At 44.8% G+C, this 16,481-nt stretch overlaps 1 protein-coding gene across 1 annotated transcript; it reads left to right on the top strand.

The window, feature by feature from the left end:
- The first annotated feature begins 214 nt into the window (after positions 1-214).
- COPB2 (COPI coat complex subunit beta 2) lies at positions 215-16,174 on the top strand. Its single transcript, XM_069975568.1, has 22 exons — positions 215-318; positions 2,962-3,099; positions 3,184-3,270; positions 6,240-6,366; positions 7,495-7,643; positions 7,734-7,880; positions 7,970-8,069; positions 8,406-8,548; positions 8,832-9,031; positions 9,623-9,733; positions 10,156-10,244; positions 10,358-10,464; positions 10,560-10,703; positions 10,970-11,100; positions 12,593-12,800; positions 12,989-13,099; positions 14,106-14,320; positions 14,548-14,640; positions 14,781-14,961; positions 15,074-15,142; positions 15,625-15,750; positions 15,844-16,174. The coding sequence occupies exons 1-22, from the start codon at positions 316-318 to the stop codon at positions 15,934-15,936; spliced, it is 2,772 nt and encodes a 923-aa protein (XP_069831669.1). The 5' UTR covers positions 215-315; the 3' UTR covers positions 15,937-16,174.
- Positions 16,175-16,481: the final 307 nt, after the last annotated feature.

The following is a 16,481-nucleotide window of genomic DNA, read 5'->3' as shown; positions in this document are numbered from 1 at the left end:
CTTATTAGTCCCATACATCTTTACAGTAAATCTGATATGATTATGAATTGTTACATAAATATCAGTCAATGACAAATTTCAGGTCTAAGAGAAACCATGACAGCACTATGCCAACCACAACATGGCTGCCCGGACGTGTCGCCGCCGCCACGTCATTGAATCTGCTCACATTGCCATTCACAAGATGGTTGCGTAACGTCACCTGGACTGTGCTCAGCGGCCGGAAGTGTAAGTGCTTGGAATCTCGCGAGGTCTGCCCTCGTCCCGGAAGCTCCACGTCAGTCAGAGGGAGAGAGACCAGGGGGAACCGGAGAAATGGTGAGTGGTGACGGGGACGATGTAATACAGACCGAGGAGTCTCAGCTGTGTGTAACCAGTGTCTGTGGGGGATGAGGCGGCCATAGGTGACACCACGTGATACCCCTACCCCATACCAATGGACACGTCAGGGGAGTGTTGTGTACATTGTCGGCCAGGCATGCTGGGACTTGCAGTTCCACTACTGTAATTCTAACACTGTATAATGGATGTTCTTCCTGATGATCAGGTCCCCCTTGTGCTGTCATGGCCGCCTGTTCCTTCTAGGACTGACCATAGATCTGTCCAGAACTCCATTGGAGATCATTGTGAGCAGCTGTATGTGATAGCAGTGAGCTGGCAGACACCTGGGATGGAGCTTATCATCCAGCTCTCCTATACTCCTGAGGAAAAGCAGAAGGGATGGATCAATGCAGTACTGCAGTATTTCCCTGTCCATGGCTGTCCAGCTGCTGCAGAACTACAACTCCCAGCATCCCTGGCCCTGTCACTGTCCATTCATACTGGGAGTTGTTCCAACAGGGCGGGGAACCCTGCAGTAATGCTAATATATGGCTATTATACTGTATGATCATTGGGTGTCCGATCATTTCGGAGAATAATGAGATGCATTGTTTAAAGGGGGACTCTAATGCCAATACATTGCTTTAATAAATTTATATTACCTTTGAATGTAACTTTTTTAAAATGTATACTTTTTTTTTCTGTGTTACTCAACTTCCATCGAGTGGCCTCAGTAAAGAGGGATACGGGCCCCTGTGCTGCCACCAATGTTTGTGTCTGCTCTGATGAAGCCCTGCCACACAGCGCTATACACAGCACGGTCTTGTCACATAATAAAAGTAATGCACAGTGTTGTCGCTGCTCACAATAATGTCCATTAACCCCTTCACACCAACAGTATGTGTATATACATTGGAACTGCTGAGGCCCCATGCAGTTGCATTTACGTGATCCTGGCGTGGAGGGGTTTTAATGCGTGTGAGACTACTTCAGTGTGTTCAGCCCTGTGCACATTAATGGAGAAGTCCAGCCAGCGATTTTAAAATCTGGCAGGGAGGAATTTGATCAGGAGTACAAACTTACCTCTCCCCGTGCTTGCGGTGAGGGACAAGACCGGCCTTGGGAGCCCCACCAGAAGGCATTTTCCCCCGAGTTGTGATGATGTCACAACTTGGGGGGAGACCTGTCCCAGCTGATTGACTGGCCGCTCAGCCAATCAGTGACTAGAGTGGTGTCCCGTCCCAGTTATTGACTGGTTGAGCAGCCATTCCATCAGCTGGGTCGTAAGAAGTCGGCCTCGGGGATCCCAGGGCTGGTCCTGCGGCTCACCGCGGGCACGGGGAAAGGTAAATTTGTACTCCTAATAAAATTCCACCCTGCTGGCTGACAGATTTTAAAATTGGCTGGATACAACTTTGTAATGTATGTTATGTATGTGAATGGCCCCCTTCCCCGCCTTTCCCCCCACCCACGCTAGACCTGGAAGTGTGATGCATAATACTCACCTGATTCGTGTCGACCCAAGTCCGGCATCTTGTGACAATGACGTCGTCTTCGGGAGGACGGCCGAACCGCTCCATCCGTCCCTCATGCCGGCCCCCTCTGCCGCGTCATAACTGTGCTCAGCCGCGATTGATTGCGCACAGTTATGCTCAGCCAATCGCGGCTGAGCTGCTGATGACGCGGCAGAGGGGGGCCAGCATGAGGGATGGATGGAGCGGTTCGGCCGGCCTCCCGAAGACGACGTCATTGTCACAAGATGGCGGACTGGGGTCGACACAAATCAGGTGAGTATAATGCAATACACTTTCGGGTCTAGCGTGGGTGGGGGGAAAGGCGGGGAAGGGGGCCATTCACATACATAACATACATTACAAAGTTGTATAACTTTGTAATGTGTGTTATTTTGTGAATAATTGTATAGCGCCGCACTACCCCTTTAATGTATCAGGAGCAGCACACATTGACAGGCAGCGGCTGCCATTAACCTTTTAAACGCTGTAATCTATAGCCATTGTGGCATTTAAGGGAGTCAGTGACAGGAGCTGTACTTGTCACTGTCTGATTGGAAGTAACCCATGTGTATTCCGGTCAAATATAACTTTTGATATGTTTCTGCCCATTGTGAGACTAATAATTTATTTAATTCTCCCTTTCCTTCTCCCTGTTCTGACCTGCTGCTTTCTACTGAAGACACAAAAATCTGTGTGTGAGCTTTTCTTTCCATCTCCTCCTCCCCCTCTCTTCTGAGACAGCTGATGTGAACTTGTCCCTGGTAGGCTGTGTCTGCAACTTTGTAGCTGCTTTGTAATGCTGGGAGGATTAATCACAGTGAGTTAATCAGCAAGTTGACATCAGATCAACACTCCCAACATTTACAAAGAAGCTACAAAGTTGCAGATACAGTCTGCCAGGGACTTGTTTACATCAGTAGTCTCAGACAGAAGAGGGAGAGAAGCTCATTCAGCAGAAAGCAGCAGCTCAGAACTGGGGGAAGGAGACTGAATAGATAAGTGTGGAAGGAATTGTTAGTTTCACCATGGGCAGCAACACATGGAAAGTTATGTTTGAGTGGAAAACCCTTTTAAGGGGTTAAGTGAAGTTTTAGTTGTCATTGACTCACATGTCCATTATTTGCAGCCTCTGCGACTTGACATCAAGAGGAAGCTGACCGCTCGGTCTGACCGAGTGAAGAGTGTTGACCTGCACCCTACAGAGCCATGGATGCTGGCCAGTCTGTACAATGGCAGCGTGTGTGTATGGAATCATGAAACACAGGTAATACCAAATTACGTGGAATATATGAAGACTGGGAACTCTCCATATTTACTTCTCCATTAAAACCTGTTATTGTTCTTCTAGACCCTGGTGAAAACCTTTGAAGTTTGTGATTTGCCAGTCAGAGCGGCAAAGTTTGTGGCAAGGAAAAACTGGGTAGTCACCGGAGCAGTAAGTATAGATCTGATAATGTAATAACTGAAACATGGGGATCTCTACATCTCATTTATCTTAGTTGAGAGTAGGGCTGGGCGATATTGACCTAAATCATTATCGCGGTTAATCGTACATGTAGCCGCGGTAACGATAACTGAACGATAATTATGACACGCCCCTTAGGTAAGCCACACCCTTCTGCAAGCCACACCCACTTAACCGTGCCAACCTGGGGATATTTTGTTTTAATAGAGTAAAAAAAAAGTAACTCACTGAGCAGCAACACAAGGATGAGCCATTTAGTCTATTGTCATTATTTGTTATTATAATTAGGGGGTCTCAGAGAACCTGGACATGTATATACAGGTATACAGCTACAATAGGACATGTATTTACGGGTATACAGCAATGTACAAAGTACAGGACGTGTATATACAGGTATAGCGCTATGTACTACATAGCTGTATACCTGTGTATGCATGTCCTGTAGTGCGTACATAGCTGTATACCCGTATATACACGTCCTGTAGTGGCAGTATTATATATGTATGTCCACAATACAAGACGTGTATACACAGGTATACAGCTATGCAGGTTCTACATTAAAAACACATGCACACTTAGCTAAGCTGAGCATTCATGTGTCTAATGGTGCGTTTACACAGGCAAATTTAACGGACAGATCTTTGAAGCCAAAGCCAGGAACAGACTATAAACAAGGATCAGGTCATAAAGCAAAGCCTGAGATTTCTCCTCTTTTTAAATCCATTCCTGGCTTTGGCTTCCAAAATCTGTCAGATAAATCTCTGTGTAAATACACCCTTAGAGGATCACAAAAGACAGCTGGGGGTGGAGCAGGGGCATAGCTAGGATTCATGACACCCCATAGCAAAAAAAAAAAAAAAAATACATGGGCCCCCATGAATTTTGTATGAGCCCCCCAACCTCTGGCAGCACATCAAATAGAAGAGGGGGCAGCTGAAGCGGGGGCAAGGGGGACTGCAATTAGAACTGGGGCAGAGTGGCAGCAGCTGGGGGTGATCTGGGCAGAAGGGGGGACAGAAGCTGGGGGTGATCTGGGCAGAAGGGGGGACAGAAGCTGGGGGTGATCTGGGCAGAAGGGGGGGCAGAAGCTGGGGGTAAGCTGGGGGTGATCTGGGCAGAAAGGGGGGGGGCAGAAGCTGGGGGTGATCTGGGCAGAAAGGGGGGGGCAGAAGCTGGGGGTGATCTGGGCAGAAAGGGGGGCAGAAGCTGGGGGTGATCTGGGCAGAAGGGGGGGCAGAAGCTGGGGGAGATCTAGGCAGAAGGGGGGGCAGAAGCTGGGGTGATCTAGGCAGAAGGGGGGGCAGAAGCTGGGGTGATCTAGGCAGAAGGGGGGGCAGAAGCTGGGGGAGATCTAGGCAGAAGGGGGGGCAGAAGCTGGGGGAGATGTAGGCAGAAGGGGGGGCAGAAGCTGGGGTGATCTAGGCAGAAGGGGGGGCAGAAGCTGGGGGAGATCTAGGCAGAAGGGGGGGCAGAAGCTGGGGTGATCTAGGCAGAAGGGGAGGGTGATCTAGGCAGAAGGGGGGGGGGGGGCAGAAGCTGGGGGTGATATAAACTGTATATTCTCCCTTGTCACTAGGGAGAAGATACAGCACTGGCACACACTTGGCCCTCACGGCTGCCACCTCCTCTCCACCCCCCCCCCTCCCCCTCCCGAACAGTCGCTGACCTGCTCCTCATACCCGGCACACACGCAGCATTTCTGACAGTCGCCGACCCGCTCTTCATAACCAGCACTGAGTTCACACGCGGCCCTCCTGGCCGCACACACCCGCAGGTTCCCGGTCTCTGGAGAAGGAGGTTGCAGGGACCGGGGGATCGTGTGATGGATGGCGTCGCTGCGCTGGGGCTGTATAGCGGGATGTGGGGGCGCAGTGCAGACCCCCGATCCCGCTATACAGCTTCACCACCCACAGTGACGCCATCCATCACACGATCCCCCGGTCCCTGCAACTTCCTTCTCCAGAGACCGGGAACCTGCGGGTGCGTGCGGCCAGGAGGGCCGCGTGTGAACTCAGTGCTGGTTATGAAGAGCGGGTCGGCTCTTCCGGAGTGAGTGGCGGCCGGGAATGCCGCGTGTCTGCCAGGTATGAGGAGCGGGTCAGCCACTGTTCGGGGTGAGAGGAGATGGGGGGCGATGGGCTGCTGCCAACTGTTAGACTGCTGCAGGGCAGGGGATGGGAGGTCAACTGCCCCAATAGTAAATATGCGTCCTGGATGGAATCCCAGGCAGGTTGGGGGCGGTGACACTGGGGAGCTGAGGGGGCGGAGGAGAAATACCGCAAATACCGCCCTGGCAAAGTTGAGGTCGGTTTACCGACGCCATGGACGGTATCGGTATTTTCGCGGTATACCGCCCAGCCCTAGTTGAGAGGTTACTGTAAATGTACAGCCACTGCTGGGTATTCCAGTCCCTGTAAGTCCCAGAGGTCAGACCCCCGCAATTATACGCTTAGCCACTATCCTGTGGATCTCTAGAATAGGGCCCTGAATCTCCTTGCTGCATGTAGCAGTGGATCAGCATGCGCTCCATGCATTGTTTATGGGAGCACCAGAGATATCCAAGTACAACACGCTGGTGTATCCATACACAATGCATAGACAGTGTTTAGGGTCTGGACTACCACCTTAATTTTACATTTTTAAAGGGGTACTCCTGCACTTTAAAAGTGGCAGTGGGATCTATCAGGGGGTAATGTGAAGACACCACAGTAGGACATCAAGGGAGTTTGGTGGGGTAACAAATACCATTCTTAATGTTGTATAAAAGGAGAGAATTATATTAAAAAATTTGAAGTGCCAGAATACCCCCTTTAAAGCTCAGAAAACACCTATAAATTCAGATGTTCAAGTTATTTTACCATGTGAAGTATAAACACATAGCTCATTTTAGCCTATTGTATATGTTAATATGATCTCATGGACCTGTATTCTCTCCTAAGGATGACATGCAGATAAGAGTATTCAACTACAATACATTGGAGAGAGTCCACATGTTCGAGGCGCACTCCGATTACATCCGATGCATTGCCGTGCACCCCACTCAGCCTTTCATACTCACCAGTAGTGGTAAGACTTGTCTAATGTACTCAAGCTTTGTTTATTATGCAATAAAGCTTGCAAGGGTCCTTGTCAGTCATACATCTAAGGTACCAGTTCACAGGAAACATGATTAGTTGATGAATTGCTGTGTCATAAATGTATACCACCATTAGAGGATGTTTTGGTAGGATCACCTTTATCAACATGGTATACGGATAGAGGGGGAAGAGAGCTTGTGCCGGATTGGTTAAGATGTGTGAGAAGAATGGCTGGAGTCAGAGAAGTGTGTGATGATTTGGGTCCATCTTCTATTCCTACTGAACAGAATGGCAGTGCCCTTACTTTATCGCTGCTTCACCCATTGTCATTGGAGTACAGTGCTCAGCTATCTTTAGTTCTCTCATAGACACTGAATAGAGTGGTGAATAAGTATGCACATTGCTGCTCCGATCAAACAGGAGCTTCAGGAGTCCAGTTCTTGAGATCCCATTGGCCTCCAGCTTATCTCTGATTTAGTGGGTAGGGCATAAGTTTCCATTGTGGCAGATCCCCTTTAAAGGGGTTACAAAAACTTTTGCCCTGCTCTTGTCTCCAGATTGGGTGGGGTTTGAAACTCAGTTCCATTGAAGTAAATGGAGCTTAAATGCAAACCACACCTGACCTGGAGACAAGAGAGTGGGGAAAGTGGCCATGTTTTTGCAGTGCTGGAGAACCCCTTTAACTTTTATCTGCCTAAAAGTTTCCTGGTCTTTCATGACATGTGAAACTTCTTAGTCAATGTGAAGTGAGAAACTCTAGTTGTCAGATGGTTGGCTAAAAAAATATATGCAAGTAACATGTACAGTCTGAGGCTACTGTGTAGATTTGCATAGTGGGGGACAAGAAGTATATATGGACACCAGTCATCCTTATAAGCCTACATACAAAATAGGAAACAGTATTGCTTGGGGACTCTACACATTCCTCCATGTTTTTTGCACAAGGATAAAACTGTTCTCAGGCCACAAATAGTCACCTAGTGAAGAATAAAATGAGCCATATATGAGCCATGAAGAATAAAATGAGCCATATATGAGCCATACTCTGCATTACCATGAGATCCTGATATAGGAAATGCAAGGAAAAATGATTCACATTGTTATCTCTTTACTTTAGACGACATGCTGATTAAGTTATGGGACTGGGAGAAGAAGTGGTCCTGTTCTCAGGTGTTTGAGGGTCACACACATTACGTCATGCAGATCGTCATTAACCCCAAGGACAACAACCAGTTTGCAAGTGCCTCTTTAGATCGCACCATTAAGGTAGGGTATACCTAGTACCACTTCTGGATGATACACATGCTTATGGATTTCTCGATGTGGGTTATTAATTTGCTAATGTCTGCTTTTCAGGTTTGGCAACTTGGCTCCTCCTCCCCCAACTTCACACTGGAGGGGCATGAGAAAGGGGTTAACTGCATCGACTATTACAGCGGAGGTGACAAACCCTATCTGATCTCTGGAGCTGATGACAGACTTGTCAAGATTTGGGACTACCAGGTTAGTTAGCATACTAGTGAGTGGCATGTTATCTATATGTCTCTTGTTTAGTCTCTTTAAAGATGTGTTATCATATTCTTCCTATTTAGAACAAAACCTGCGTTCAGACTCTGGAGGGTCATGCTCAGAACGTCTCCTGTGTCAGCTTCCACCCTGAGCTTCCCATTATCATCACTGGCTCAGAAGATGGTAGGCATGTTCTTTAGCATGTAAAGAGAGTTTAGAATATAAACCCATTTATCTGCTTGTATGAATTCTTCAAATACTGTTTCTGAGTTATTTTTTTTCTATTCTATGAGTAACATGAACTGGGCTCTTATACAGCTCTAAATTTTACAGATGTCTGTGGAAAGATGAGTAGCAATCCCTGGGCCACTGTACTGGTGACTGTTAGTGGTTGTCACTCAGTATCCCTGGCCTGTGAAGACTAACTAATGGCTAAATAAGAGAGAATGTCATGGCTACTGCTAATGCAGTTCATAGGGCAGTTTTGACATGTTGTATAAAACCTTGACAATCCCATAGGTACTGTCAGAATCTGGCATTCCAGCACCTACCGTCTGGAGAGTACCTTGAACTATGGCATGGAGCGAGTCTGGTGTGTTTCTGGTCTTCGTGGCTCCAATAACGTGGCTCTTGGATATGATGAGGGCAGCATCATTGTCAAGGTAAGGTCTATTGCTTGTGCAGATTTTTTAAAATTTATTATTACCCATCAGAAAGATTTGCTATTGCAAAAAGTTTGCGCCTATAAAGAGTGGCCCAGAAAAAAAGGCTTTATGGATGCAGTGCAAATGAATTTTAAGCCTACTAATATTTAATCTAAAGTTAGACTAGACACTGAAGATGTGTCAGATTTCACATGTACAATCTTGATAAATCTGACCTATAACAATCATGCCAATCTAAAACTGGAAATGGACCTTATATAGCCTCTCCTTATACCTGTAGTTGGGCCGTGAAGAACCAGCAATGTCCATGGATGCAAATGGAAAAATCATCTGGGCCAAGCACTCTGAAGTGCAGCAGGCTAACCTAAAAGCCATGGGGGAAACAGAGATTAAAGATGGAGAGAGGCTTCCACTAGCTGTAAAGGACATGGGCAGCTGTGAAATTTATCCCCAGACTATCCAGCACAACCCTAATGGGAGGTAAGACTTTTGTGGTGGAGTGTACAATGGATAGTAAGACTATAGCTGTAGAGGGTTCAGTGAGAGAGAAGACTATGGCTGTATATTTAGCAAAAATGAGTAAATCTCGGTCTAGCTATGTAGACAGGGTAAACTGGGAGGTAAAATTATGGCTGAGGATAGTACAGTGGGTGGAAAAATTACAATGAGAGAGATGACTGTGGTTAAGTGTACAGTGGGAGGAACAGCTGTGGCCATAGAGTGTACAACAGCTGGGAAGGTTATGAATGTGGAGGGTGCGAAGGTTATAGCTGCTAAAAGTACATTGAAAAAGAAGGCTATGGCTGTACAGACTACAGTTAGAGGAAAGACTATGGATGTATAGCATGCAATGAGAGGGAAAACTATGGCTATGTTCACATACCGTACCTTTTGTAAAAAGAACAGCCGTTATTTTCAATTAAAACAAAGTCCGTTGTTTACAGAGTTCAATGCAATTTTTCATTAAAAACAATGCCTGTTGTTTTGAGTGCCAAGTAACGTCAGCACATAGCTATTTTATAATTATAGTTGTTATTATTATTATTGTTCTAATTCATGTTTCATTTCCAGGTTTGTGGTTGTGTGCGGAGATGGAGAATACATCATTTACACTGCCATGGCCCTGAGAAACAAGAGCTTTGGATCTGCACAAGAGTTTGTGTGGGCTCATGACTCTTCTGAGTAAGTCTTAGTTCTTTATTTAAATTTTTAGTACTCTAATTTCAGTATTAAAGTGTCACTGTGGTTTCATAGAGATGTGTCATGTCATAGAGACATGTCAAAAGTTTTGATTGGTCCTTGTCTGAGTGCTCTGACCTGTACCAAGCGGGAGAATACTGCGCTGCAGTGCGTCCTCTCCCTGCTGTGTGTCAGCATAATCAGTCGGGCTCTATTATAAGCCCGACTGATCATGTGACACAGCCGGGAGAGGACGCACTGCATCTCCTGATTGGTACGGGTCTAAATGCTCAGACCTGGACTGATCAAAACTTTTGCCATATCTCTATGACATGACAAAAGTTTTGCGAAACAACAGTCACACTTTAATTACATTGTACTTCATGCAATTCACTTCCTAATCCTGCATCCTGTCTTTCCTGTAGGTATGCCATCCGCGAGAGCAGCAGCGTAGTGAAGATTTTTAAAAACTTTAAGGAAAAGAAAAGCTTCAAGCCAGACTTTGGTGCAGAAGGTTGGTTGTCTGGAATCTTATATACTTTATGGACATATGTTGTATGCCTGTCATATGTGTATGAGACATTGTAGAGAGTGTATATAGTGTAAATGATGACATTTTATTCTCAGGTATCTATGGAGGATTTCTGCTTGGTGTTCGGTCCGTTAACGGTTTGGCCTTTTATGACTGGGAGAACACAGAGCTTATCCGGAGGATAGAAATTCAGCCCAAACATGTGAGTTTTTTTAAATTATTTTTTTTTCTTTCATTTAGTTTAGTTGGAACGTGCATCACGTACTTTCTCTTTTACACTTTCTTACTGTTTGGCAGATTTTCTGGTCTGACTCTGGAGAGCTGGTGTGCATTGCTACAGAGGAATCTTTCTTTATCCTAAAATACCTCTCTGAGAAAGTAGCCACTGCTCAGGAGACACATGAAGGAGTTTCTGAAGATGGCATAGAAGATGCTTTTGAGGTAATTTGAGTATATGTATATATTTTTTTAACTCAACATAAATGAGACATAGACCAAAAATCTTGATAACGTTACTTTTTTGGGACTGCTACTCAGTTATATAGTATTGTTCACCTTTCTATCAGTCCTATAGACAAGCACCATATCAGGGAGAATTGGGAGCTGATTAGGAATTCTGACTTTGAGAATCTTTGACTTTCATTCCGGCTACTGAAAACAATTGTATATTCTTAAATAATTTTACCATCATTCAATTTTCCTCTCAGGTGCTTGGAGAAATTCAGGAGATTGTAAAAACTGGTCTTTGGGTTGGAGACTGTTTCATCTACACCAGCACAGTGAACAGACTCAACTATTATGTAGGTGGAGAGATTGTTACCATTGCACATTTGGACAGGTAAGTGATCATTTATATAATTGCACAGCTCTACCATTTATTTGTCATTGTGTTGTGAGGATAAGAAGCTGGTACTTACCAATCAGATATATTCTTAACCTCTTAAGGACATATGACATACCGGGTCCCGGGCGCCGCGGTCCCGGGTGCCTCGTGTAGCCCGGGACCGCCGCTATTAGCGGGCACAGTCTGATTGCCGTGCCCGCTAATTAGCTAATCGGAGGCAGCTGTCAAAGTTGACAGCTGCCTCCGATTACCGGAGGCAACCTTTCCCTGGTGTCTAGTGGGGGAGATCGCTCCGGAGCGATCTCCGTTACTAATGCCGGCCGGGGGCTCATCCAAGATGGCGCCGTCCCCGGCTCGGCACTCGTTTACTTCCGGCTGCAGCAGCCGGAAGTAAACGAGTGCCTATCTCATTGATCTCTGCAGCATATCTATGCTGCAGAGATTTCAATGAGAGATCCAAGTGTATATACTAGAAGTCCCCTAGGGGGGCTTCTAGTATATGTGTAAAAAAAAAAAAAAGTGTTGTTTATAGTAAAAAGCCCCCTCCCCCAATAAAAGTCTGAATCACCCCCCTTTTCCCAGGTTTTAAATAAAAGTAAACAAATAAATAAATAAACATGTTTGGTATCGCCGCGTGCGTAATCGCCCAAACTATTAATTAATCACATTCCTGATCTCGCACGGTAAACGGCGTCAGCGCAAAAAAATCCCAAAGTGCAAAATTGCGCATTTTTGGTCGCATCAAATCCAGAAAAAATTTAATAAAAAGCGATCAAAAAGTTGTATATGCGCAATCAAGGTACCGATAGAAAGATCACATCATGGCGCAAAAAATGACAGCTGACACAGCCCCATAGACCAAAGGATAAAAGCGTTATAAGCCTGGGAATGGAGCGATTTTAAGGAACGTATATTTAACAATGGTTTGAATTTTTTATAGGCCATCAGATACAATATGTTATACATGTTATATATCGTTTTAATCGTAACGACTTGAGGAACATGCATAACAAGTCAGTTTTACCCCAGGGCGAATGGCGTAAAAACACACTTCCCCCAAATAAAAGAAATGCGTTTTTTTTTTTCAATTTCACCACACTTTGAATTTTTTTCTGGTTTCGTAGTGTACTTAATGCAAAAATTCAGCCTGTCATTGCAAAGTACAATTAGTGACGCAAAAAATAAGGGCTCATATGGGTTTCTTGGTGGAAAAATGCAAGTGCTATGGCCTTTTAAACACAAGGAGGAAAAACCGAAAACGCAAAAACGAAAATGGGCCCCGTCCTTAAGGGGTTAAATTTCTTATTTTTCATTAGTTAGTCTTAGATACATCATTATTACCAGCTAGATTAATAAGTTTAAGTTGAGAATAGATAGATTCCATGTCATATTTAGTTGATCAGATGGCTACTTTGGATTATTCAGATCAAGCAGTTCTCCTTCAGATAACTGCTGACTGCCTACTACTGTATTTTTCCAAATTTAGAACAATGTACTTGCTGGGGTACATACCTAAAGATAATCGCCTGTACCTCGGGGACAAAGAACTGAACATTGTCAGCTACTCTCTGCTTGTGTCTGTCCTCGAGTATCAGACCGCTGTGATGAGAAGAGATTTCAGCATGGCGGACAAGGTTATTCCAACCATCCCTAAAGAGCAGAGGACACGTGTTGCCCACTTTCTGGAGAAGCAGGTAAAGACCTACATTTCTAATCTTGTGTTCTCCATTGTTTGTTAGGGTATGTTCACATGGGCATAAACTGTATTATTTTTGACATGGAAACTGTGCGGACAGTCACAATTTTCTCCTTGAAATGTCCTTAGGCCGCATTTCATATGAATGGAGTGTAAAGTTGTATTTCTCCTCTTATTGTGCTGCAGGGCTTCAAACAACAAGCGTTGGCTGTGTCTACAGATCCTGAGCATCGCTTTGAGCTGGCATTGCAGTTAGGAGAACTCAAGATTGCTTATCAGCTAGCAGTAGAAGCAGAGGTAAAGTGTCTGCCCCTATAAATATACAGCTTTGTTTCTCACATTTAGATTTCCTTGCACCTCCATCACAGCCATACCACAGTCTTATCCTTTATGTCGTTTACGAAAAAGGATTTCTCAAGATAATCTGAGTTTTGCAACACTAACACCTGTAAAGTGGCAGCCACTGTTAGTAGGTACCTATCTCTCATCACTTATAGAGGGAGCCAGTACCTGACCTTCTTGCAATGGGGTGTGTGGTTTCATATGCATTCTGATTATGAACTTCAATAAGCCTATGCATAGTCAATGAAAGCTCATATTGACCTGGCAGCTCCTTACCTGCCCACAGTTTGTGGTATTGCAACAGGGATGTCCTGCAGATAATTATATCATTTATATATTATAACAATTTATAAATTATAAATGATTATATTAATTATATATTATAACATTCAGTGATTGTTCACTGCCAGTTATTGGTGGTAAGAGACTGTGGCTGCCAGGGCTGGGGAGTTGGTAAGCTGCAGCCCCGACTCCTGAATTTTATCAGGGACCGATTCCAATTCCTGAGTTCGACTCCAGCTACTTCAGACATTGGCAATTCAGTCACCTGGGGAGTTACTTATGAAACTGGTGTAAAGTAGATCTGTCTCAGCAGCAGCTTCCTAATGTCTTACATGATCCTGGGGTGACACACATAAGCACGGCCGTCTGCAGCCATAGCGTGCGTACACACACAGACTGCTGCAGCAATAGTGCGCACACACATACACACACAGACTGCTGCAGCCATAGCACATTGATGAAAAACACACAATCTTCGCCCAGACAGAGAACACTACATTGAGGACAGAGGTTACTGCTACACTACTTATGGCTTCTCCTCCTCCTCTATATTACACAGGATATCTCCATATTACACTGCTGCTCATATACAGTCATCCAGCTTCCAGGAAGAGAACAGCACAGATTATTTGTGCAGTGTATGCAATGTTAATAATAATTTCTACCATTTATCTTCTAGTCTGAACAGAAGTGGAAGCAATTGGCCGAACTGGCCATCAGCAAATGCCAGTTTGGCCTGGCCCAGGAGTGTCTGCACAATGCTCAGGACTATGGAGGTCTTCTACTATTGGCCACATCTTCCGGAAATGCCTCTATGGTGAACAAGCTGGCTGAAGGGGCGGAGAGAGATGGGAAGAACAATGTGGCTTTCTTGAGCTACTTTTTATTGGGGAAGTAAGTAGTAAAGTTTAGTCCTTCTAAAGCAGGGATGGGGAACCTTCAGCCCTCCAGCTGTGGTAAAACTGTTGTTTTTTTAGTTGTAGTTTTACCACAGCTGGGGGGTGAAAGGTTCCCCATCCCTTATCTAGCTTATTAGAACTTTCCTGTGAACATGATGTCTTGTCTGAAAGAGATTGATTTCCACTTATTTATGTTGTTACAATTGTCACTTCCATTTTCAGAATGGACACTTGCCTGGAGCTTCTGATCTCTACGGGTCGTCTACCTGAGGCAGCCTTCTTGGCACGAACATATCTCCCTAGCCAGGTTTCCAGGTAATTGTGCTTACAGGTATTTCATGGGATATTGATTAGAACTTAGTCTTATGGTTTGTAGACAGGATCTCTTTTCACTGTTTGAGGGGCTAGTATAAAAATTGGCGCTTAATGGTTTTAACCTTATCCTGCCTTTCTAGGGTGGTGAAGCTGTGGAAGGAGAATCTTTCTAAAATTAACCAAAAGGCTGCCGATTCCTTGGCTGACCCCACCGAGTATGAGAACTTGTTCCCTGGATTGAAGGAAGCCTTTGTGGGAGAGCAGTATTTGAAGCAGAAGGGCAGTATGCTCCGTCCAGGCAGTCAGTATCGCCACGTCACTGTGAGTATCTGGTCACTGCTTGTCTTTTCTATTAAGCTGGTTACTTAGCTTACTTATTTTTTACATTGAGGTTAATGCTGTAAATGCAAAAAATTCTCTTCTATTTGTGCAGCCAAATGAAGAGAGAAATGTCTTGGAAGAAGCCAAGGGATTTGAATACTCTGAAGAAGCCCCCATAGCGGTGAGTTGTCCCCAATATTTCCACACTGTGTAGTAACCTGTCAAGCTTGGTAAATGTTAACCATACACGCCCTTTAAAAAAATGGCACAGATAGACTAACGTCAAAATTCTGGTGACAAAAATGGCACACAGGACATTTCTTCACATCTATTATGCATTTTGGCGTAGACACTGGTCTAATAACCCCCCCAATTGCAGAAACTGGTGCAAAATCTAAGCAGATTTTTGAGCAGAGCAGTCGTGATTACTTTTAGGTATTCACCAGGAGCAGCCATGATAAATCTCCCCCATAGAGTTTTAGTAAATCTGGGCCAATAATTATGTATCTATCCAAGGGAGCAAATTTGCCATTCAGCTCTCAAAAAGCTGAGTGACAAAATGATGTTGTTGAATGTCACCCATCTTTGATCATTGATCCGAACTGGCTGCACAGCTAGACATCACTGTCAGATACTGAGCTGTTTCTATCCTACTTACTGTAGGAAGATGAGAAAGAAAGAGAAGTCACCCCTCCACCAGCAGCCCCTGCACCCTCATTGCCTGCACCAAAATCACCTGTCCCTGTCCCGGAGCCAGTAATGCCTGCTTCCAAAAGCACAGAAGAGAAGGTAAGTGCTGGTCTTCACTGTTTATATGGCAGCAAACTTCAGAACCAGGTCCGGTCATTTTAACAATATAAATGTTCACTTTTTTCCCCCTAGGCTTTCCTGGACTTAGAAGATGATCTGGACAACATGGAATTAGATGACATTGACACAACAGACATAAACCTGGATGATGAGCTCTCTGACTAAACTCTTTTCATTGGGATTTTAATTTAAGTGACCAAAATGGCTCTTTACATTTTTTTTTTTTTTGGCCAAACTGCACTTGGAGTAATTATTGCCCAGATCCAGTGTTTAGACATGGTCCATCGATGTAGGAGCAGGCCCTTCCTTGTACATTTCCGTATCACTAACTCTTCTCTCTGCTGTTTTGTCAAAATATAAACCTTTGATTTTTGTGCATTAACGGAATAAAGGTTATTGCTAATGTGTGTCTCCTGATTATTACTATATAAGTGGAAGATGCTGTGATATTAGATACACCGAGTAAGGTATTTATACTTGCAGGCAACCTAGGCCTTGGTTTGCATTAGGTGGTAGATGCACCACTGTTAGAGAAATGCTACGCTCCCTGACAATCCTCTTAGGGTATGTGCACACTACGGAATCCAGGCGGATAATCCTGTTCATTCTTTGGGTGTACAGCGGAATCCAGCTGTGCATAGAATGGAGTCTATGGCACAGGGGAATCATGGAAACCATGTTTTCATACCATTCAATGTTCTCTCTAGAAA

This window comes from Dendropsophus ebraccatus, chromosome 6 (assembly GCF_027789765.1).
Source record: "Dendropsophus ebraccatus isolate aDenEbr1 chromosome 6, aDenEbr1.pat, whole genome shotgun sequence".
NCBI lineage: Eukaryota > Metazoa > Chordata > Amphibia > Anura > Hylidae > Dendropsophus > Dendropsophus ebraccatus.
Note: the sequence above shows the minus strand (reverse complement) of the source record. Positions and strands in the feature narration are given on the sequence as shown.

Bases quoted from the DNA above. Each gene is read 5' to 3' on its own strand.
- COPB2 (XM_069975568.1), top strand. The intron at 10,465-10,559 runs GTGAGTTTTTTT...ACTGTTTGGCAG, and splicing joins TAGAAATTCAGCCCAAACAT to ATTTTCTGGTCTGACTCTGG. The intron at 14,962-15,073 runs GTGAGTATCTGG...CTATTTGTGCAG, and splicing joins GTCAGTATCGCCACGTCACT to CCAAATGAAGAGAGAAATGT.